This window comes from Anneissia japonica, unplaced genomic scaffold, assembly GCF_011630105.1.
Source record: "Anneissia japonica isolate Jap-2015-1 unplaced genomic scaffold, ASM1163010v1 scaffold1165_len1893470_cov193, whole genome shotgun sequence".
In the NCBI taxonomy this organism is placed as follows: domain Eukaryota; kingdom Metazoa; phylum Echinodermata; class Crinoidea; order Comatulida; family Comatulidae; genus Anneissia; species Anneissia japonica.
The window spans coordinates 1,180,448-1,202,932 of NW_022709613.1; the positions used below are offsets into that span (position 1 = coordinate 1,180,448).

The window sequence follows — 22,485 nt, forward strand, 5'->3', positions numbered from 1 at the left end:
TCCCCCACATAATTGCATCTCCCCCACATAATTGCATCTCTCCCACATAATTGCATCACCACTGCATTAGTCACATAGCTTCCCTGTGTTTTATAATGGTGTGACGCCTGCTTATCTCGATGGTATTAATCAATGTGGTTTTTTTTTAAAGATGTTCATGACATGGAAAGTGCCAACTCGGCTGATAGTCAGTGAGCCGAGCTATGTACAGCAGAAGCAAAAGCTGATCAACGACAGCAACCAACATTTTTACGAAGACATCAATGGAGCCAGAAAAAGTAAACATTTTTCATATTTATACAAAAGAATGCTTTGTTCACTGTTTTGCATTTCAATGTAGATTTGGATAGAATTTATGTCTTAACACCTTAGAGAGTACAGCAGTGGTGGTCGGACAGGCCTGGACCCCCCTCCCCCAGTAGTCCGACGCCAAGACAAGGTCGTCGGACCAAAAATAAAAATATAATAGTTTGCCTATAGCAAATAACATTATTTCGATTACCAATCCCTAAAAGTGTGGTCTAAAAGCACAATTTGGACCATATTATTTAAGCCATAAATACTTTCCCCTTGACCCTACAAGGGATTTTTTTTTATTCCGGGACACATACCAAAGCTTTCGTCAGACCTTTTGTTAGGACCCCCTGTTGGACATATCAGACCCACTGCTGGAGTACAGTATTGCAATTTTGATTATCTTGGTATTTTATTCTAAGTAATTCCTATAGCTAGACACGTTAAAGTTTACATTATCTAAAAACTGAATAGACAATTTATAATTCATGTGATTAATTATTAATTAATTGATCACAATGACAACAATGAGGTAGGCATCATCAGCCTTCATAGGCATTCATGCAGTGTATATAACAATTGTAATGTTTACCTTAAAATCTTTTACTCTACTTTGTTGAAATCTCTTATCCACCTATCACCCTTTTTCATTAATTTGTTTGTGCTAGGCTGTTAAACTCAAGACAATATTTTACTGAACTACTTATATTGTCTTGTGATTGGTCTTTTCAACAAAATATATAATTTATATAAATCAGAAGATTTTCTTCAATGCATCACCCCACAAACCTTGATGAAACATTCATAACATACTGTATTTTAATGACTGCTGCATATTTTTAATAAAATTGAAAATTTAAATAATATTATTGAACTGTTAAGAACATTTAAATAATTTGCTATTAGCTTTTCAAATGAAAATTTGAAAGATTAAGAAAGCGTCTTCATCAGCTAACTGACATTTAGTTGGACTTTATAGTCTTTGTATCTTTACTAATGTGACTTATTATTGAAATTTCATAACTTATGTGATTATTTCAAATAGTCAATTCAATTAATCAAAGTTATTTTTTTAGTTTTTTCTTAAATATTTTTTGGTGTCATTTTCTAAAAACTCCTATGTAAGTTGTGCATAATGCCAATTTTCACTGCTTATAGGGTACAGAATTAATCATACTCAAGATGCCAACTTCTTATAAATAATTAATTTTGATGTTTTCTGTATTGTATATACCATAAATCTTCTAATAATAACCCACTACTCTATTAGTAACCACATCCCTCACCCTTTATAATAGTAATCCTTACTAAAAGTAATCTATAATAATAACCCAAAGTGTCACCAAAACCATAGACAAAATTACATTCAAATCAACATTTTTGTCACATTAAACACAATTTATTCCTTAAAATAGGCATTCTTCAAATGTGATTGCGCCGTTGATGATCCTTTCCTTGAATTTACTCCTTTGTAGTTTTCCTTAATGCAGAGCATTGTTCCAATTTTAATTCAAAATAAGGATATTTAAGTATAGCATTATAAATGCTTACGATACTATTTTGAAGTCCCTACATTAAGCTTAGTAATCTCACTACTCTATTTGGTAATCCATACTCTAATAGTAATCCACCCTAAAAATAATCAAAGAATAGTAACCCAGGGATATTTGTTAGAAGTTATAACGTATTTATATTGCAAACTGAATAAATAAAAAAATATATGCCAGCCTCCTAGTCCTCCGGTCCCTGTAAATATTATACAAACTAATTAATTTATAATCAATTTAAATCCTACCAGGATTTACATATGCCTACTTGTGGGTGGAAAGAGGTACATTAATCAGTTGTTCATAGTAAGAATTTACACATCTAAATATATTTGTAATGAAAGAATAAGTTAAACATCATAACTAAATGTCTACATGATGTTTACAATACAATGCAAATCATCAACAAATATTACAGTACTTGTTTCCAACAGTTGGGAAATCTAAACTGAAAGATCATTGTATACTCACATTTATCTTTGAATGCAGATTCTGAACCCCAAACGTGCAATTCACTTGCAAACATGCTTTTAAGTAGACACAGCCAAAGTAAGAGATGAAGAAATTAGGATAAGAGAAACATCAAGATGTATCCATGGCACCACCAGTCAACAATATGAAACAAGGCTGGGAATTTGCATTTTTAGAAGAAAATATTTTAACAACTATGATAAATGTTATGTAAACAGAGCCAGCTCCCTTGCTAATGTTTACGCCGCCGTAGCTTAATGGATTGAGACACCGAGTACAATATAAAAGAGATGGTTATTATTATGATGCATACAATACACAGTAGAAACATTAGTATACAATGTCAACATTGGATTTTGAATTTTTAATCTACTTGCACAAGATATGAACAAATATAACAGCAATCATTAAACAGTCCTTCATCATGAAAACCATGTTGTCTCAATTAACAAAACAAAAATTACAATTGCTAATGAGTGTGCTTGTTTGCACTGAGTGATGCAGGAGAATTATATGGGATATGGAACTGTACAAATAAAGCTAAATTACATAGTATTGAATGCTAAGTATCTGTTGTAACCCTTGAGTACATTACATTCAGTGTTATCGTTTGTAATATCTGTAGCTCTTTACAATTGGAAGGGTTAAACTCATGAAATAAAAAAAATAAAAAAATCAATTTAAGTATAAAAAAATATAAAATAAACACAAAATTAATAAAAATAATTAATAAAATATAATTTTTGAAAGAAAATTGATTCTTTTAATACAAGATACTGTATATTCTTAATCACCTATATTTAATTTTAAGTTTTTAATGCTTCAGAAAAAGGAACTAATAAAAGAATTTGAATGAATGAATAAATAAATAAATAAATAAAAATAACACTTTGATTCTATAGTGATTTACCTTCCATCAAATTGTAGTGGCTGCTCTTTCGATAGTCTAGGGGCGTGGGATTAATCTATACATGGTGAGTCGAATGGCCGAGCAGTTAGCAGGGGCACCGCAAGCTATAGCCATAATATCTGCGTTGGTTCGACCGGCATGTTCGCCTATGGTTCTGGTGGTAGAACAAGTCTTCTCGGATAAGGACTATAAACTGTAGGCCCAGTGTATACAATGGCTCGTGTGCACTATAAAGAACCCAGTACATCCCTCGAGACGAGTAGGGGGATACCCCGGTGTACTGGAACAGACAGCCCCTGTAGTAGACGACGAGAGTTTCTGGTACCGGGTTACCGGGTAGCACAGACATAAAGGGACCCTTAGGGGCGAAGAAAGTAATTGATCGAGTTCCTAGTCCACATATCAAGCCACCTGAGCATCTTACATTAGATGGATATGTGCGCTATATAAATCTACACTATTATTATTATTATTATATGAAAAATTAATCAAGATTTGTATTAACATCAAAAACAGACTTGTGGTTATAGAGTAACGAGGGTCAGCAGAGTCAAATCACTAGCTTCACTGGATACATCACCCTTCTTAAATTTGGTAAACTAAAAAAAAATATATATTCACCTTTTAAAAGTGCATGTCTCATTTCAAAAATAATTCTACTAACATGTGTTCCCTAGTTTTGTATTTCAACTTTCCTTTTGTAACATCATCTTATTTTTCACAAGTCTTGTTTGCAGTTGTCCGAAGTTGGCATAAGTAACATCCAGGAGGTCTAGTTTAATGAACTTTCTTAACTTATCCTATTTCATTTCATTCATTCATTTCATCACTTGATATAAGATACAATATATATATAAAAAAAAAAAAATACACAAAGCAAGACTATTAAAAAAAATTTTCAGATGATGTGATCACATCCCCCTTAATTATATAGTATATCAAGAAAAATAATTGTTGTATTGTATTACTTTTATCATTCTGAAAATAAGAAGCAGTAGATTTTTAAAGTACATATTAAGGCCCAATAAAAAAAATTATTAGTTTATCACCCTCGCGCGCATGCCTTCTATGGTACTGGAAAAAAAGATTTTCTGAAAATTTTTTTTTTTTTTTTTTAATTTTATTTATTTTTTTTTTCATTTATTATTTATTTTATTAAATAGTTAAGTAAATATTGTTTGCATTATCTAAATCATGTTTTACTTTGAATATCAATGCACCAGCAAACAACCCAAGGGTGATATTTGGCTTTAGCAAAATAAAAAAAAAAAAAAAGCCTCTCTCCCTCATCACTTTTCCTGCCCAGATAGGGTGATCCTGCATCCACCCCACACTGGGTTGCCAATAGCAAAAATTAATCACTTTCTATGTGGCTGTCCAAAACCCATCAAACAAAATAAAGTACAAATAATTATGTGTACAAAATTATATTTTATTTTGCTGCATGGCCAGCTAACATGATATACAAAATTAATATTATAGTAATAAAAACATCAAACATGAATTTGTGGAGACGAGTTGGTTTTTAGGAGGATCATTTACTAGTTTGTGGGCAGCCGCGCCGACTTTGGGAGACTGTACTCATTAGAAGCTAGATTTTAAAAACATCTTAACCACAAACTTACAGCTCAATTTGCATTCAGACAACACAGAAACTAAAACATGTCTAGTATATCAACCAAAATAACTCAGTCAACAAGACAACACCTAAACAAATTATACAGCAGACTATTTAATGCAAATGCAATAGGCTTAAAGTAAACTGTTGGTATAATTTGAAACCTACCATCAGTGGCAATGTGTGTACCGTAGCGTATACGTTACTACGTACTTTAGAAAATAATATGGCTAGACTAAACCATTTATTTAGCTATGCAAATTAGTGTAATATTTACAACCATTATAGCCTACAGTGTGGGCGATAAAGGTTGTAAACTGTTTGTGAGTGCATTATAAGGCCAAATAATTTGTGTTCAGGAATTCAAAATAGAGGGGGCCCAGGGTTGGACCAGGGAGATCTCCCTGGTTGGACTTTCACAGATAGAGAGAGTCCACCCACCTCAGCCCCACCATAGTTGGGTCCAAGTAAAAAAAATTATGATTATGGCCTCTAGATGGCCGGAAATGGCATTTCCAGACTTTAAATATTTATAAATTTATTTTTTTTCTCCATTTTTTAAAAAATTTTCGAAATTTAGGATGTCTTGACCTGCTGGGCCCCTCTTTAATCCACCACTGGTTACAATACTTACATCGAATAATGAATTGAATTTTGTGTTTTAGGTATTAGTCCCCACCACGATGTACTTGATGGTATCTCTGCCTTCAAGCAAATGCAACTATCGCTGGATCGTCCTGCAATGGCTCGCTCCTCAACCACTCACCACAGCCCACCATATCACATGTTTAAACACATGAGGGAAAAGGAAATTGAAGATGAAATGAAGCGATCAGTTTCAAAATCACGTAAGCTAAGCTATTGTTTTTAAGTTTATACTTTAACAAAAACTACCACAGATACACAGAAAAAAATAGTGTTCACAGAGGGATCTAGTATAATGCGCCTTATAAGTTGGATATTGGATTGGAACGATTCAAAGGAATACAGAAAAGTTATTATTTTAACTGTTAATAATTGGAGAAATTTTTCTTCATTCAAATTTGTAATTGAAAGTTAATAACTTACTTAAATTGTTTTTCAATTTGTGTAGCTCATTACAAACAATCCATCTTTATCATTGATAATGACTCTGTATATTATCATTTCATTATTTTTAGTTCCCAAATTACCTGTTGTACCACCCAACTCAGCTGCTAAAATCCACCAGTCAGCTCATTCAAATGTAAGTACAGTTCACAAATTGAATCTTGTAGGTTTCCCTGGTTGCTAACAACTGGCATAGCTTGGAAAGGCCTGTGTCAGATACAGTATGTTTACATCCCCTTTTAAAGCAAAAAATAGATTTAAATACTGTCGTGATAATTGGTTTGAAATCTAAAACAACAAACCACCATTGAAAATATAATATAAACCTTTGTCGTACTATCACTTTTAACAATTAAATGAAATAAATTTTAATTTATTGTAGCTGTTTTATGGCCAGCATATTACGATATATTAATGCAACTCATGTTATTATCTGACTGCCAGATGTATCATAATTTTAATGTGGAATTTGTCGCATATTATTTTTGTGTTTATAATCTCCTGTTTATGACAATGAATAAAATGAATCTTTACACAGGCTAATAAGGAATTTAATGCCCATAAGTATTTTCAAAAATCAATTTACAAATTCCTTGTATATACTACTGTAGAGCATGAATCGCTCATTAAAACCAAAAGCAATGCCTGCCGCTCAGAAGTGGATCCATTCTGCTAGTGAGAAGGACAAAGCTGTCCTGGGTAGGATGATGAAGGATGTTGATAACCATTACATGGATAAGACCCTCAGTAAGGCCCTGCAGCCAGATGCTAAGAAAGCTGTAGAGAAATGGTTGGAGACAGCAAGTGAGAAGGGTAAGTCAGGAACTATTACATGACCCTACAGTATACAAGGAGACTTTATTCATCTACATAGCTTACAGTATGTTTTTACCTCTGAAAGGAGGTTATGTATCCACCCGTCTTTCTGTCTGGAATATATATTTAGCAAGATTACGCAAAAATGAAGGAATGGATCATCATACAATCAAGTGGAATGGTACATAATAATCTAATAAAAAAAATAATAATTAAGTTTTGGAAAGAAAAGAACTTTTTTTTCCTAGAACTAACCATGAGAATGATGGAATTGCCTGCATATTGTTCTGGTAGGTATTCAGCCAAGGGAGGAGGTATGCACTCATGGAGTGGCTGCTGAAGTATTAAACTTGCATTGTTTAATCTCTCATTATTTACTTTATTAAGTTTTTTCTTTTATTCTGCTTGCCTTAGATCGATCAGTTGCAATTGAATTCTTTAGTTCCCTTGCTGGAAGCAAGCTAATGGGAGTTAAGGACGGCAAAACCAATGAAGCATGCAATGTCTGTGATGGTAGCAGACTGAAACAAGTCTTAGAAGCCCTCAACACGTAAGCATACATTAATTTGAGTTAATGATTTACCAAACTATAAGAAAACATTTTGTATTCATTTAGAAAAGAACTCCAAATGGAGAGGAAGCCCAGTAGTTGACTTACCAGTCACTTCAAGCTGTGGGTGTGTGGTATACTGTAGATATTTGTCCTCCAATCGCAATGTCCTGGGTTCAATGTGATGATTTTTCTTACAATAAAGTAAAAAAAAAACCCCAACACACTACTGCTCCCTCCCAAGTCTAACTATAAAACTGATGGTCCCAAATAACATCTCTTGTCTCCTTAAAGCCTTTTACAGAGAGTTGTTACAGAAAGCATGATACAGCAATGGCAATCAGCAATAGCATTCAGTTTTCCATGTTTTTTGTGTTTGGTATTAATTGTTTGTACACAGGTCCCTCATCAGAATATGCAGTCTTTTTAACGCCAACATAATGGCAATGGCTGCCGAATGTCTGAAATCAGACGGCTACAAGTACCAGTAATGGTCCTAAAGATCAGTTCTCTTAATCCTCAACCTCATCTATAGACTTGGTTCTAGTATCAATGGTACCAAATGACCAGCTATCCAAGAAGATAGAATGGTTATAGATCTGGGGGTGAAAAATGATCAGCACTTCCTTTCCACATCTGATATTTTAAGAGGATATAAAATGATTTGCACTCCACAGCTGAGATAATTGGCTGTAGAGCAGCCAAATAGGGGTTCTAAATCTACTCTCCACACCTCATAAAGGCCAATTTAGACAGCGTCGTACGACGCAGCCCAACGTGATTTGTTGTCGCGTCGGGTCTGTGTGAGTTAAATGCAGATGCGGTGGTTTCATTCGGGGGCAATCGCGTTGTAGTTTAAGCATGTTTAATATTTCTCACAACGGATTAAGACCTTCTCCGACAATGAATCGCGTAGGGCTGCTTCGTATGATGCTGAGTTGGCCTTAAGAGACATGACTATATCAAGGTTCCCACTCCACTCACCATAACCCAAAAGATACGGCTATAGACGATCAAGAGTTCCAATTGATCAGCACACCACTCAAGACACCCCAAGAGACATGAATTTAGAGCATCAAGTGTCTCACTCAACAAGCATCATCAGATTAGCTTTGTATTAAGACTCCTTTTTTATGTATGCAACTGCTGCTAAGTACAAGTCAAATAAATATATAATAATAGAAAATAAAGACATTTTAGTTTGATTAAATACTAATGACACTATTTTTTTTAACTTTGCCTCCAGCGGTAAAAGAGCCACTATCTCCGTTCCGAAGGACACAACTCTTGGCCATTTCACCCGCCGGCAACCTCGCATCCGTCTCTTATCACCAAGAACACGAGCTAACAAAGAGGAACACAAGACATGGCATCATTTGCCGGTCTTTGCACACAAGCCACCAGTATCAAACACTATCGGAATGTTCACTCGCCCACACCGGCCAGTGGCACGGCACTTCACTATCCACCCGGAATGGGAATAATGGAATATTTTGTCATATTGACTCCAACCACCTTCTTATATTTAATATTATATTACTTTGATGAATATGTTTTTGCAAATATTTAAGAGACTGTGTGTATTATTGGTGTGAGGTTTGATTGCTATACTAATGTGCTATTTTTAACAATTAGAGTAGAATAATATTAATAAATATATATCGTAGACAAAAGTGTTTGTAGAGTTCTTATTATTGAAGACCATAACAGTATCTCCATGCTATCTCCAGGAAAGCAACATGAAATGTTTATAGTCTGAGAAATGTATTTGGTTTTGTTGTAGAAATACATTTAAAGTTACTTAAAGACAGCAAGCATTGGTCGGTGAAACAAAGTACAAAACAAAAACACAAAAAAATTAAAATCATTCTTATTTATTTCTGGAAAAAATACTGACAGAATTAACACTGATATGTTAATTAGCTGTAAATCTTTATAATTATTTTTAAATCTTGTGATTATGATTTAATTACATAATCTGCAATCCAGCCACCATGTCCTAGCCTCAAGAATTTCTAAACCTCTTACCATTCTGAAAGATATTTCTATACGCCAGTGTTCCACTCTCACTCCTAACTTTGACATTCCCAAAAAACACTACAGATTAATAAGACATACTTATTGCACAAAAATAGGATATCAACTTGAAAGAAATCTACCTGTGCATTTAAACAAAGGAGAGCAACATAAAGTAAAACTATGATTTGCTCATTTTAAAAAGAACACTTACTGTACAGTAAGTCATCCACTATGAGACGCATAAAAACAAGTTTTTGCTGATCAATAGAATTAATGTAAGGATACTAAGCTATTGGAATAAATTAAGGAAAATATATGCATGCATATTTTCAAACACATATGAGCTTTAACAGGTTAAAGCCGGGGGTCCTGGGCCTTAAGAGGTCCTCAAATATTAATTGGCATTCACGCAGAACTTGTAAAAACATCAAAATATGCCCTTAAAATGTTGAAAAAAATGCTGAAGTGGCTGTGGACTTCACCACATCTAATTAGGGCCCAGCGAGACCCTATGCCGCCATGGGAACCTTAACAGGGGAATCAACCCTCTTTGTCACACCTCTGAATATTTTCTCATTTTAATCTTTATTTTAAAGGTATAATATTCACATGTATTTTTTATGTTTTAACAAATACATAAAAGGATTAATTAGATATATTTTAATGCATAATATTCAATTGAACCCTTATTCTCTTAAGCTGGGCATTCACTATGCCCGACGGTCATAGGCTGACACAATTCTATGTAGAATACAACGGTACGACATGCGTGCAACGGATCGTTTTTAACGAGGATCCATTCAGACTGCTACCAACAATCAGAAGACGGATTTGCATTGTCTAGCGCGCAGTGGGAATGGAGTTGGATTCGTCAGCAATAAGTGTCCGGCTTTATAATGGAACAAAATTTTGGAAATTGTGTGCAACAAATGATTATATTAAGAGATTTTAAGTAGGTCCTTTATGATGAAAAATATATTTCCATAATCTTAATAAAGTTATCAATGCATTGCTCACAAGCTGTATCCTGATGGTTGTTGTTGGTTTAGTCTTCCAAGTTCAGGCCAAACTGTGCATACATTTCCTTGGTCGTTCTACCCTCAAGTGTAGCTGAAAATGCAAAAAGAAATAATATAACCCCCGTATACCTTCGTCGGCAGTATTTCAGCTACAACCAATAACTTCATAACCATAAAAATCATTTACTGTACCACGATCAAAATGAATATCGCCATTAAAATCATTACTCTGGATTTGGAAATACACCAAGGTAAACCCTTGAAAGTCTAATGACTTATTTCAGTGGGTTCTTTCTGGTGGTGAATTGGGCAGTTCACCGGGAGACACAGTGTACTGTGTTCTTTAACGCAAATGGGTCATATTGCACATAGAACTAATGTCTTTAACATCTCAATAATCAGATGATAAAAAACCATAATGCAATTCACTTTTGTTTATATCTAATGTTTAATAGTTGTTTTCTGTATAAATGAACTATTTAACGTTGTGCAAATTGAGATTTGATAATATAGGGAGTTTTCGCAAGCTTACGAAAACGATAACGAATATGGTTACGTTTATCACATTTTTAGACACTCCTTACCCATCAGTAGCATATTTGTCACAGCGTATGTGATTCGTGCCTTTTGCATGAAATTAAGGACCATATTAACCTTGTACAGTGTACTGCCAAGAATGTTTGAGGCAAGAATGACAATAATGATAATGATGTATTCATTATCGTTTTCGTAAGGTTGCAAAATCCCCCTATTTTTGCTTCATAAAATGATTATTTTTGATACCAAAAAACCAACATCATCAAAAATGTCATCATCATCATCACTGTCATCATAAGTTCCCTGTAATTGGCAAGTGTACGACGTGAGCGACATAAACAAATATTTTTACTTAGAGATGTAATTATGTTGACTATGGTGTTAGAATTTAAAATTGGTTGCTAGAGTAACACCATGATTTTTGACACTGAGTAAACTTCATCTGTGATCTGGCAGCAAAATTGATAAGGATTGATGAAGGGCTGGGTAAAGATCATTAGGAAAACTAATATGAGCAGGGCTATACTCATTACAGTATCATTGTATTCATCTTTCATCTTTCATATCATCGGTATCAGTGTCATTTCATCAATGAAGATAGCTTTTGTTTTTTTTTGTTTTGTTCCTACTTTTACTACTACTAATCATCTACTTGCTTTTTTTTCTACATGCCCAATATTTCATTATCATTTACTGTACATTATATTTAGTAGTCATAAATACATCCTTTTAATACAAAAATGAGGCTTGCCACCCCAAAAGCAGCATAACTGACCAAAAAACGAAAATTGTCTTTTTATTATATTATTTGTATTCTCTACATTATACCTGTAAGCTTTAAAATGATGGGTTATTTACTGGAATTGCCTTACTACTGTATTGCCAACAACGTTTATGAGTAAAGGTATTAGGCCTCTCTGTATTAAAGTATACAATACTGCCAATTAAGTATGGAAATTGAATCACCATTACCAATAAACATACAGCAGCATATCTATCTTACCTATCTTTCCAATCAGCATCTGTCCAGTGTCCTTTAGCTCATTATATTCATGAAGCTTCTCAATGTGCATTTGTAGCTCTTCTTCCTTGTACCCACTATGAAACAAATTGTTGTAAAAAAATCCTCTGAGAAGATAGCTCACAATGTGGGTCAAATCAATTTGAAGCTTTAATGATCATGGAAGGTCACACAGTGACCTAAAGACTAATGGGGGGGGGGGGAGTGGCCCCTGAATTAGTTGGTCATTGCTGCAGGTTTTGGAATAGTTTATAGCTAATTATGCCAGCATTCTTAATACAAAAATGATATAAATATATTTTACATACGTTTTGTAACTACCATTTTAGAATAGCCTACCATTTTCTCAGTCCATCCTCTTCTTCCTTCATCAACTGAACTTGTTTTTTAAGATTTGTTATCTCTTGTTGCACATCATCTGATTCCTCCTCTTTTGTGGTACCACTGTCAACCTCTTTCATCTGCAAATCAAATTTGAATATTGAATTATTTTATTATTTAAAAGAGGAGCTGTATTAGTGCAGTTGGTTAATGGGAATCACTGTGAGTATAGATCTTTGTTGATCTTGTTATTTCATAATGTACAAAATACATTTATATTTATTATTTACATTTGCAGCATTTCTTCTTCATTCAACAGCAACTAATAGCAAATTGAAAAGTGGGATGTTAGGTCATGAGAGGAATTTAAAATGAACTCCAGTAACATCAATGTTGTAGTTGTTGTTGATGATGATGATATGTAGTAGATGATGATGATGGTGGTAATGATTATGATGTTTACGTGACAATGATGATGAAGGTGGTAATGATGATAACAAATTGATGATTTATGATGATGATGATGATGATGATTATTACAATGACAGTGATGACGATGCTTCATGCTGATAATTCCGATATTCATATGCCTATTATTAAATCTAGAAAGTTACTTCAATAATACTGACTGGTGATTTGAAAGTTGTTTTGAATGATCGCTTTCTTGAAAATCTTGAAACTAATCTGAAAGACAGTAAATAAGTAAAATATTATCTTTTTAAGAACAAAAATATTTTAAAAGGATCAAGATGTAGATGTGACTGATGGCTTACAAAAGGCATGCCTTTCAATTCAAGTTTTATGTCAATTGTTTTCTTGGGATTCCACTTTTTCTTGGAAATCACTGCATTTTTTTTTTAAATGTCATGGATTTACAATATGTAAACTTGTGAGTATCAAAGTTTAGTAATTTCTATTTTTTCTGCTTTTAGGAGTTCATTCAAGTAATGTAAAGCCATATACAGAAACCTTTCTCTACATAATAACTAATATCTCTGTTCTTATAAAAAATTATATGTTCTTCAAATTTGTATAGCACTATTCGTCAGAATGTCCATAAAATATTAAAATTATTGTCTAAATATCCAAATGTCAAAGATTTGGCCACCGCAGGGCTCTTCGCCTGGACCACCTCAGGATTACTTGGCAGTCCCTAGCTCGACCGGGTAAATTCATGCACGGCATGCTGTCCTTCCTTCTCTAGGAAAATACTATTCTTTTTCAAATTGTATAACCATTATAAAAATAAAAGATGGACCAGTTATTGATAAAATCTAATACTATATTCCAAGTGCTTACAGTATCAATAGTTGCTTAAAATGACAGGAAATGTTTAGGTGACTATGAAAAATTAATCAATTTCTTCATGAAATTAATTCATAGATGGAGGGAAAGTACCGGTATTCTTTAACAACAATACTTAAAATAACAATTGTTTACTGTTGCTAAGCATGATCTTACTGACCAAAAATGTTATCAGAGAAAATTAATTCATCTGATAACCAACAGTGGACAGATCAGTACAAAGCACACAAGGTCAGTCTCAAGTAAATATTGATTTAATAGTCAATAATGCCTTAAAAGCATAATCTTTGTTTATTACTTGTTTTACTATATTTTCTAGTTTTTCTTTAGCTGCAAATTACAAATGACCACTGAATTAAAACAAGCTAGAAAGCAACCAAGCGAATCAAAGATAGAATTTTTACTAGATTTTAATAAAAGTTAATTTATATAAAAAACATCTGTCACCATTCTATTAGACCATTTAAATAATATTTATTGGATATTTATTATAAATAAAAAATTTTCAATGCCTTTTGTCTTCCGACATAGTGCATTCACTTTCTTTGCCAGCCTGTGTGTGAGGTCTTCATCTGAACATGAATGTTGCCATTTCTTTATTTATCATGAATAAATTATAATAATTAATGATGGTTGTTATATATTTAAAAAATAATAATTCAATCCCAATTAGTTAACAAAATTATGTTCATTGTTGTTTCAAGCTCAAAAGGAATATAGTTTTTTAGAAAACATATCAATCACAGATTGTAGACTTTCTATTGTAACCAGGCACTGCACAAGAGGATACCACGTAGAATAAAATTTGACCAATCAGAAGCAGTCATTTAAAAGGCAGTGATAGCAGAACACATATTTTGTAATTAACTACTTGATATGATAAAGTCCTATCCTGAGGTTTGATTATGTCCGTAGTTGACTCAATTGCTCGACACAGGTACGCTACTAACTACTGAATTAACTCGGCAGAATCTAAGGCAATGAATTTATCTATGTAACAACACGGACTGGTTCACAATTCTTGTTTTAGGTAAGCATATTATATACTGTACATTAAATATACATGAGAATTAAAAACTATATATCTGTGTATGTTTACAAAGTTAAAAACATATTTAGTTTGAAACACAAAACTACGTGCTTCTGTACTGTTCAGTGTGCTGATAAGTTTTTTTGTATCTACTGACAGCTCTGCTTATAGATATTGTGTAGACTGAAGGTTTGGTCATGTAGACTTAAGTCACTTTTATCTAAAAGCTATTTACCTCCCACATTGTTCGATTAAGCCAATGGTTAATAATTTCATAAGAACATAAATATAAACTTTAGTCAACAATATGGAGTCATTTACCAAGTGGTATTCTTCCATCAGAATGGAGAAACAAACCACCAACAAATATGACAACAGTATAAACAACAGTATAAAAGAAACCAGTACAACAGATTATGAGATCCCTTGCAATAATATTTTTTATTACAATCTTTTATTATTATATTTTTCTAAATGATATCTATTAAATCTTTTGTGTTGTTTTCTGTGTGTTGAGTGCTACCTTGGAGAGCCACATGATAGTGGCATTTTTGTGTACTTTTGTTTATCCTGGGTTGGCAGCACTCTTTGTTTTTGTTTCTGTTTTTATTGTCTTTTAATTGTTATTTTGATTGTATTTTTAACCCGAAATAAATTTGAATTGAATTGAACCCATATCAATATTAAAGGAGATGGAGTTGTCAAAATTTTTTTTTTTTTACATTACTGGATACACAGCTGAATGAGAGTGTCTGAGGCAGTGAACATAAAAAGACTACTCAATTCAATTAAATTAACTTTATTCCAAAAATTCATTTCATAGCATAACAATACAGATATGAAAAATAGGAGGACTCAGATTCATTTTATTTGTCATATATATACGATAAATTGTAATTTATATTTTTATTACATTCTCTATGTGTTTTGCTGTTCTCTGATTCCCCACATCGGATGGAGACTCACATTGACAGTAATTTATTTTACTTTTTGGTTATCTTGCTGGCCCTTGTGGGGAATCAGAGACCAACATTTATTGTATCTTTTTTGTTCTTTTTGACTGTTTTATCCTTTTATATTGTAATTTTTTTGGGCTAAATAAATGAAATGAAATGAAAATGATATGTTTATACCTGGGTTATTAGTAATCACAAAACACAACGTGAATGTTTGTATTTACACTATACATTGTTATAAACAATGAATGAGTTACTGTAAATTAAAAAAAAAAATAAAAAATTGCCTATTGAATATAACATTTGCCAAATGGATAGCACTAGCAAGAAAGGAGATTCTATGCCTATTTGCTTTGTTGGTCTGATATCGGCTAAAACTAATATTGCTGTTTAGTGGGTGACTATTAATTAAAATTAACATATTAATAAGTAAAAATAATAATAGGTTATAACCATCCTGTGCAATGGTCTAAAATATCCAAAACACAATATCAAGTCAGGGGTCCCAAGGTGGAAGGAATCACCTGCGGGAGATGTGTTTAAATGAGTTTTCTTTAAGCATTTTAAATTTTATTAAACTTATTTCATAATTTATTAGCTATAGACAAACAGGGGATCTTTATAACATTGGTTGTCTTGTAAGCGAATGCTACAGTAAGAGATTTTTGTGTGTGAGTGACACATCACAATTATTGTTTTTAAAGGTTTACTTTTCTACAGTACTGCCAGTCAAGTCTTGTCATACTGTCTTGCTTAATTTGATGCACACAATTCTGTTTTGGTCTGTAATTCATTTCATTTCAATTTATTCAGATCACAAATGGCAGTAACACGACTGAATTGCTTGTGATTTACAGTTTAAAATTTATAAAAATTTATTAAAATAGAAAAAAAAAGACCTAACAGAAACAGCATTAACAATTCAAAAATAACAGTTAAACAATACAAATAAATGACAGCAAAGATAAATAGACATTTTCAAACGGTACAAAATGATTCAAAAAACAAGAAGCAGATTAGGAAATAAAAACAGAAAAAATGTAAGTAAAAACATTACAGGATTGGATCAAAAGTACAGTGTTATATTGTTTATTATTTTGTAATTAAAATTGAATAGGCCTATTCAGTTATTATTGTTATTATTATAATTAATGATATCAGTGACAAAATTATTTTTATTTTCATCGCTATTATCATTGTCATTATTATTATTATTAGATTAAAACTGGAGTCAATATTTGAGAGATAGGGGGATTTCAAAAGTCATGAATAATATCATTGAGGCACCTGGTTTAGGAAAGGAATTGCACTGTCGTGGTACTGCTTAGTCTGCCAACTTCTATTAATAAAAGGAAATTAATAACTTTACAAGCCACGAATCAATTAGTAATATTAAATGGTTTCTGCTGCTCTGTTTATGTATCAACAATACCACTGTTGTTAGTGCTACAGTTGTGTGGTAACTATGTTAAGACAAATCCCTTGAGATGGAAAGTAATGAACTTCAATGTCTATATAGTAATTAGGGAATATTGGTGGATTTGCTTTAGGTGTCATTCATAAAAGTAAGTAGACAATTGATGGACATGGCTACAGATACAGATAAACTTTATTTCACCCTTTTCATCGGAAATTACATGGTTGACAAAAGATGTTTCTCATTCTCAAAGACATGATACAAATATTTTGAATTTTTAATTACGTTAAATTTTAATTTAAATAATTCTATAATTCATTCTATAATTCTATAATTTGAGTTCCTATCTTTAGGAGATTTTCATTAAAGTTTCTGATTCCTCTAGAAATAAAGAATCTTGATAGCGGTTAGTGCGAGCCCTTGCCTACCGCATTCCGTGGTCGGTAAAGACTACAAGTAGTATATGGAAGAGTTTGGCGAAACACTAGTGTGTCAGATTTAGTGGTGTATCAGGAGTCTTGAAATGGCAGGAGGAAGGGGATGATGGGGGACGCAAAGGGGAAGTTGGGGCTCCTAGCTTGCAAATTTAAGGTATTTGAGGTGATTTTTAATTACTTGAGCGTGATATTTTTGGGGGGGGTTTAAGAGACAGGATTTACAGTGTATTTTATGGGGGTGGGGGCATTGTTCAGATTCTCAGCATTGTGGTTGGAAAAGTGGCCTGTGTTCTTGGGCAACACACCTAACTACTAGAAGTAATATAGGTACCAGCATTCACTGGGAAGATAAACAAACTTGTAGGACAAGTGACGAACCTCCACAGCATTGGTCAAACAGACCAGACACTGTCGAATATAGGTGTGTGTAACTTGTAGGTTTGGAAGAATTAACCTTTGTATTAACATCTTTTAAGAATGTGTTTATACAACTCTATTAGTATTTGGAAATCAATATCAAACAATTTTAAGAGGATGAATAAACACAATCTTTTAAGAACATTTACAAACTATTGCGATAAAGAAGTTCAGAAGAATTTCTAAAATACATCTACAGAATATAGTACAGTATATTAGAGAATCTCTATAAAGTATACTAAATAAAAGTTGTATATATTTTTGTAGTCATTTAAGGGTTATGAAGGAAAAAATAATAAACTGATGTACTATAGTTTTTAGTGTGAATGAAAATGATTCACGGTCACTCTTTGTTCGATTGACCTGAAAGTTAATATATTATTTCTTTCAGAATATATGGAAAAGTGATAGAAATGGTAGCATACAACAGCTGTCTTCGCTGCAGCTATTCTCTTGAAGACTATCCAAAGGTACCAATACTTCAGTCGACCCTTATTGCTTTACTGATATTGCCAACCATTATTGGGAACCTACTGGTTATTATTCTCATTCGGAAATTTCGCAATCTGCATACTAGGACATCAGTGCTACTGTTAAATCTGTCGATAGCAGACTGCGGCGTAGGAATATTTGTGACGCCTTTCGCTTTTCTTAACAGTCTGTCCACCTCGATTGATGAATTAAATAGCGCAACTGTTCTTTGCAAAATTAGTGGTGTGCTCAACTTCACCTTCTGTCTCGCCAGTATCTCTACCCTGACTGCAATCTCCATAGAACGTTACTATGCAATAACTCAACCACTTTACTATCACAAAATTGTGACAAGACAGAAAATGACTTTGGCGTTAATCTTTACCTGGACATACTCTTTTATTTGGTCAATAATCCCCTTTGGGATTAGTGACCAAAATTATGTATTCTTTCAAGATAATTATGTCTGTATTCTAGACTTTGCATATTTAAAAATATTCTCAAGCCTACTTTCTTTATTTTGCTTTATGATACCACTGATCATAATTACATTTTGTTACCTTTCAATATATAAAATTGCAAGGAAGCAACTAAAACAGATCCATGATATAGAGACAGCTGTTAACCGGCGAAACACAGAAAGCAGCTTTCAAGTAGAAATCTCTGAATTAAGTTGTAATAGCAGGGTCGAAAACAGAGAACAAGGTGAACGTCGTCGCAGCTCGCGATTTATAATGCTGAAATCACGCAAGAGTAATCAAATGAAATCAAATAAAACAATCAAAGATCTTAAGGCTGCGTTCACACTGTTCATCATCATGGCAATCTACATCGCAGGATGGCTACCGTATAATTTAGGAATTGCATGTCATGTGATAGAAACCTGTAAATGGCAATGTTCTTATTACCGTGTCTCAACGATACTTGTTTTTGCAAGTTCAATGTGCAACCCGATCGTCTATATTATACGCTTTAAGCAATATCGTAAATACCTTAAAAGGTTATTTAGATGCAGGGAGAGGAACAGGTCGATTGCTGTGATTGAGTTGAATGAAGGGATCTACTAACACAAGGCATTCATCAAGTTTTATTGGATGTTTATAGTAACTTTAATGTATTAATTGACAACGGTTTACAATAAAATGAGGCATGTCGTAGCGAAATGGTTAAGTTGTCGCACAGGCCAGTATTGAGTAAATGAGCTATCAAATATGGTAGCTGAAAAAATTCCCTAAAAATCCAAATATTTTTTTCACTATAAATCAACAGTTTAATGTTTTATTAATCATGTCCCAAAGTATTAGTTCTGAAGTGGTCAACAAATTGTTTATTTAATGTTACATAGTTAATTCTATTAATCAATGTATGCCCAAATAACTTTGGAAGGCAATTACTCAAAATCATGTTTATCTTGACTCAAAGAGTGCTCTACTTTCACTTTCCAATAACTTAGGCTTAAAATATCAAATTTCAATGAATGACCCCTCATTTTAAAGATCACATACTCAGGTATCTGAAAATACCAATGACTTGAATTTCAATTTTTGCTACAACTTAGCCATTTTGCCACAACATGCCTCAAATGCCTGTGTAAATATAGGTTTAAATATAACTATACATTATACAGTTACTGTACACCCAAACTTTTGGAACTTTTAATGCAAAATGTTCTGTAACACCCCCCCCCACCCACCAACTTTGTCTACTTTGCTACGCTTACTGTACATTGTAGGATGGTCTCATGGTGAGTTCGACTGTAGACTTCACGTATTGGCCCAATTTCGTGTCCAAGCAGGATAAGTTTATAAACTGAGAAATTGTTGTTTTCCATGTTGTTATGTTACACTGTGGAATGTTAATTATAAATTTTATACAGTAGGGTCATTCTTTTAATGTTCCAAAATAAAATGCTTTTACAGTACATCTTGTTGCTATCAGGCTCAGGGGAGTCATGATTGATCTAACAATCTTTTAATTTTCCATAGCAGGGTTGTATCCAGAAATTGCAACAGGAAAAGTGTGCAAGTCTCACAGCATCATTGCAAGACAAGAGATGTAATTTACAGTAGTAGGCTATTAATTGATTAGAAGCTGGCCATGCACAAATATAGAAAAAATAAATTCTGAAAATTGATTTCCAGACTTCATATATTTTCTTATAAAATGAACAAAACAAAGCATAAGCATTTTTGTGCTGGTCTGTTTTTAACTGTCTCTCGTATGAGATAGTCAGATATTTTGTAACCCAGACCTTTCGCTATATAATAATAATTAATATACATTTTATTTTTTTAAAAGATGGACTTCTATGTACAGTAAAGGCAAGACTTTTTTTATACCTTGTTTCGCAAACTTATTTTTTTAAAGATCGTCAGAAGAGGTCGGAATAAAAATTTTTAAAAAATCGTTGGTTTTCATTTAGCAATTTTGCCAAAAACATCAAGACGGAGGAGAAAATAAAAACTAAAATTTTACTGGTGAACGTAAACAGTGTAGAAATGGGATGGTTAAATGTTTAAAATTTATATTATAATTAGGAAGAAATAGGCCTAGGCCTATATCTTATTTCAAAGCAGCGGCCGGTGTAATAAAAATAAAGAAAAACTTTATTTTTCTCTCGAGAATTTCCATTTTTTCCGTGGGCGTGGGGTGGGGGAGGGGTGTGCTAACTGGCCAAAAATAAAATGTTATTTTTATTTGAAATCACCATAATATTGGCGGGCGGCAGGTTCGCTAAACAATCATCGAAACAATACACACGCAATACACTACTTACCTACTTGGTGTAGTTTTAGATTTAAGGTCAAGAGGCAAGGCTGATCTTGGAGACCGACTGTTAAAAACAGGCGAGGATTTTTCTTGATGAGAACTGTTCAAGGGGCTTGGGCCTTGTCCGAATGCTAGCCCAACAATTGAGCTCTTGTGCTCAGCAGGTGCGGTGGGTGATGACCATTTTCGGCTTAGCCCAAGAGACCGTCGTTTTAAACACCTAGATCCACCTTGAATAGGAGTAGACATGTCACTCTGTTGTATCCTAAACGTTGACTCTGTGTTCTTTTGAATACAATCTCAGTTATCAGTATAGTATGCCCTAGGCTACAGCAGCCTAGGCTCGTTTGATCTTTGTCCCCATTCGAATTTCGCGGCGGCCAAGTCGCGGTCGTCGGCGGTGTAGACACTTATTCCGGCATTTCAAATCATGAAATTTTTTCCCTGTAATTTTTGCGTTTTCAACGTGATGTTGAAACGCATTGACTGGTACGACGCAAACAACATGATTCATCAGTGCCCCGATGCCAATGTAGGTCTAACCAAAGAGTTATTTTTATATACTCTTTGGTCTATTAAACTGAATCATGTTTTTAACTTCTTTTATAATTGGTGTTTAGTCCTGCTTTTTTTTTTTTTTTTTTTTTAGTTGATTCGATGAAGCAATAGGGGGCGAGTTGTTTCTGAAAGGTTGAACAGGGTTGAATGTACTATGCTATGAGTTACTCTATATTGTAAGTTTGTATCTCAGAAGGATGATATTCATCGCTATTTTGTTTTCAATAGCAATTATTCTTATTATTAAGCCTAATTATCAATCAATTAACAGATCCATATACAGATATACTATTTTGTCACTTAAAAACGTTTATAATTTAGTATATACTATTTAACAGGGGCGGATCTGGGTTCAAATTTAGGAGGTTGTAAAAATGATCCTAACACCCACCGCCGGGGTTCTGGCCTGTGAAAATGTTGATTCTTAGATGGCGGGAAATGAGCTTTTCCGACTTCTGAAGTGTCTTTTAATGACTTAATTTCTTCAAAATTCAATGTTTTATCCCTCTTCAAAACGGTCAGGTAAATTTTTCTCATTCTTATTACAGTAAATAGGCCTATGTGTAAAAAATATGATTAGTTGCATATACGTATTTTTTTTCCATGAATCGATGAACCCCAAAGAGAACGGGGAGGGGGTGGGGAAAATTTTCTAGATGGCGGGAAATGAGCTTTTCCGATTTCTGAGGTGTCTTTTAATTACATTGAATTCATAATTATAGCTAGGTTTCCCCTCTTGAAAACGATTCAGTGCATCGATGAACCCCAAAGAGAAAGGGTGGGGTCCTCCCCGTGAAAATGTTGATTCCTAGATGGCATGGCGGGAAATGAGCTTTTCCGGCTTCTGAAGTGTAATTTAATGACTTTTAAGTTCTTCAAATTCAAGGTTTTCCCCTCTTAAAAACGGGCAGGC

The 22,485-nt window shown here is 33.4% G+C and overlaps 3 protein-coding genes across 4 annotated transcripts in view; 2 read left to right on the top strand and 1 right to left on the bottom strand.

Annotated features, from left to right (window-relative positions):
* LOC117106823 overlaps positions 1 to 8,968 on the top strand; it is a 12,274-nt gene extending 3,306 nt beyond the window's left edge. The window contains exons 2-7 of one of the 2 annotated variants that reach the window (XM_033248291.1): positions 152 to 278; positions 5,506 to 5,688; positions 6,001 to 6,065; positions 6,541 to 6,742; positions 7,160 to 7,295; positions 8,542 to 8,779. In XM_033248291.1, coding sequence (XP_033104182.1) covers positions 152 to 278; positions 5,506 to 5,688; positions 6,001 to 6,065; positions 6,541 to 6,742; positions 7,160 to 7,295; positions 8,542 to 8,779 — 951 coding nt within the window. Of the gene's footprint in view, positions 1 to 151; positions 279 to 5,505; positions 5,689 to 6,000; positions 6,066 to 6,540; positions 6,743 to 7,159; positions 7,296 to 8,541 lie in introns of both variants that reach the window. The other variant, XM_033248290.1, reaches the window with a different exon arrangement.
* Positions 8,969 to 9,153: 185 nt separating this feature from the next.
* Positions 9,154 to 21,436, bottom strand: LOC117106825 (DNA repair protein SWI5 homolog). Its single transcript, XM_033248293.1, has 5 exons — positions 21,022 to 21,436; positions 12,842 to 12,896; positions 12,231 to 12,352; positions 11,874 to 11,968; positions 9,154 to 10,424 (listed from the first exon to the last, which is right to left on the bottom strand). Exons 1-5 carry the CDS (start codon positions 21,261 to 21,263, stop codon positions 10,360 to 10,362), a joined length of 579 nt encoding a protein of 192 aa, XP_033104184.1. The 5' UTR covers positions 21,264 to 21,436; the 3' UTR covers positions 9,154 to 10,359.
* On the top strand, positions 14,330 to 19,591 carry LOC117106824 (beta-2 adrenergic receptor-like). Its single transcript, XM_033248292.1, has 2 exons — positions 14,330 to 14,547; positions 18,166 to 19,591. The coding sequence occupies exon 2, from the start codon at positions 18,188 to 18,190 to the stop codon at positions 19,310 to 19,312; it is 1,125 nt and encodes a 374-aa protein (XP_033104183.1). The 5' UTR covers positions 14,330 to 14,547; positions 18,166 to 18,187; the 3' UTR covers positions 19,313 to 19,591.
* Positions 21,437 to 22,485: the final 1,049 nt, after the last annotated feature.

Excerpts from the sequence above, each read along its gene's own strand:
- LOC117106824 (XM_033248292.1), top strand. The coding sequence starts at position 18,188 with ATGGTAGCATACAACAGCTGTCTTCGCTGCAGCTATTCTCTTGAAGAC.
- LOC117106825 (XM_033248293.1), bottom strand. The coding sequence starts at position 21,263 with ATGTCTACTCCTATTCAAGGTGGATCTAGGTGTTTAAAACGACGGTCT. Across the intron at positions 12,353-12,841 it reads AAACAACTTTCAAATCACCA|ATGAAAGAGGTTGACAGTGG; the intron begins GTCAGTATTATT and ends TTTGATTTGCAG. Across the intron at positions 11,969-12,230 it reads GAGGATGGACTGAGAAAATG|TGGGTACAAGGAAGAAGAGC; the intron begins GTAGGCTATTCT and ends TTTGTTTCATAG.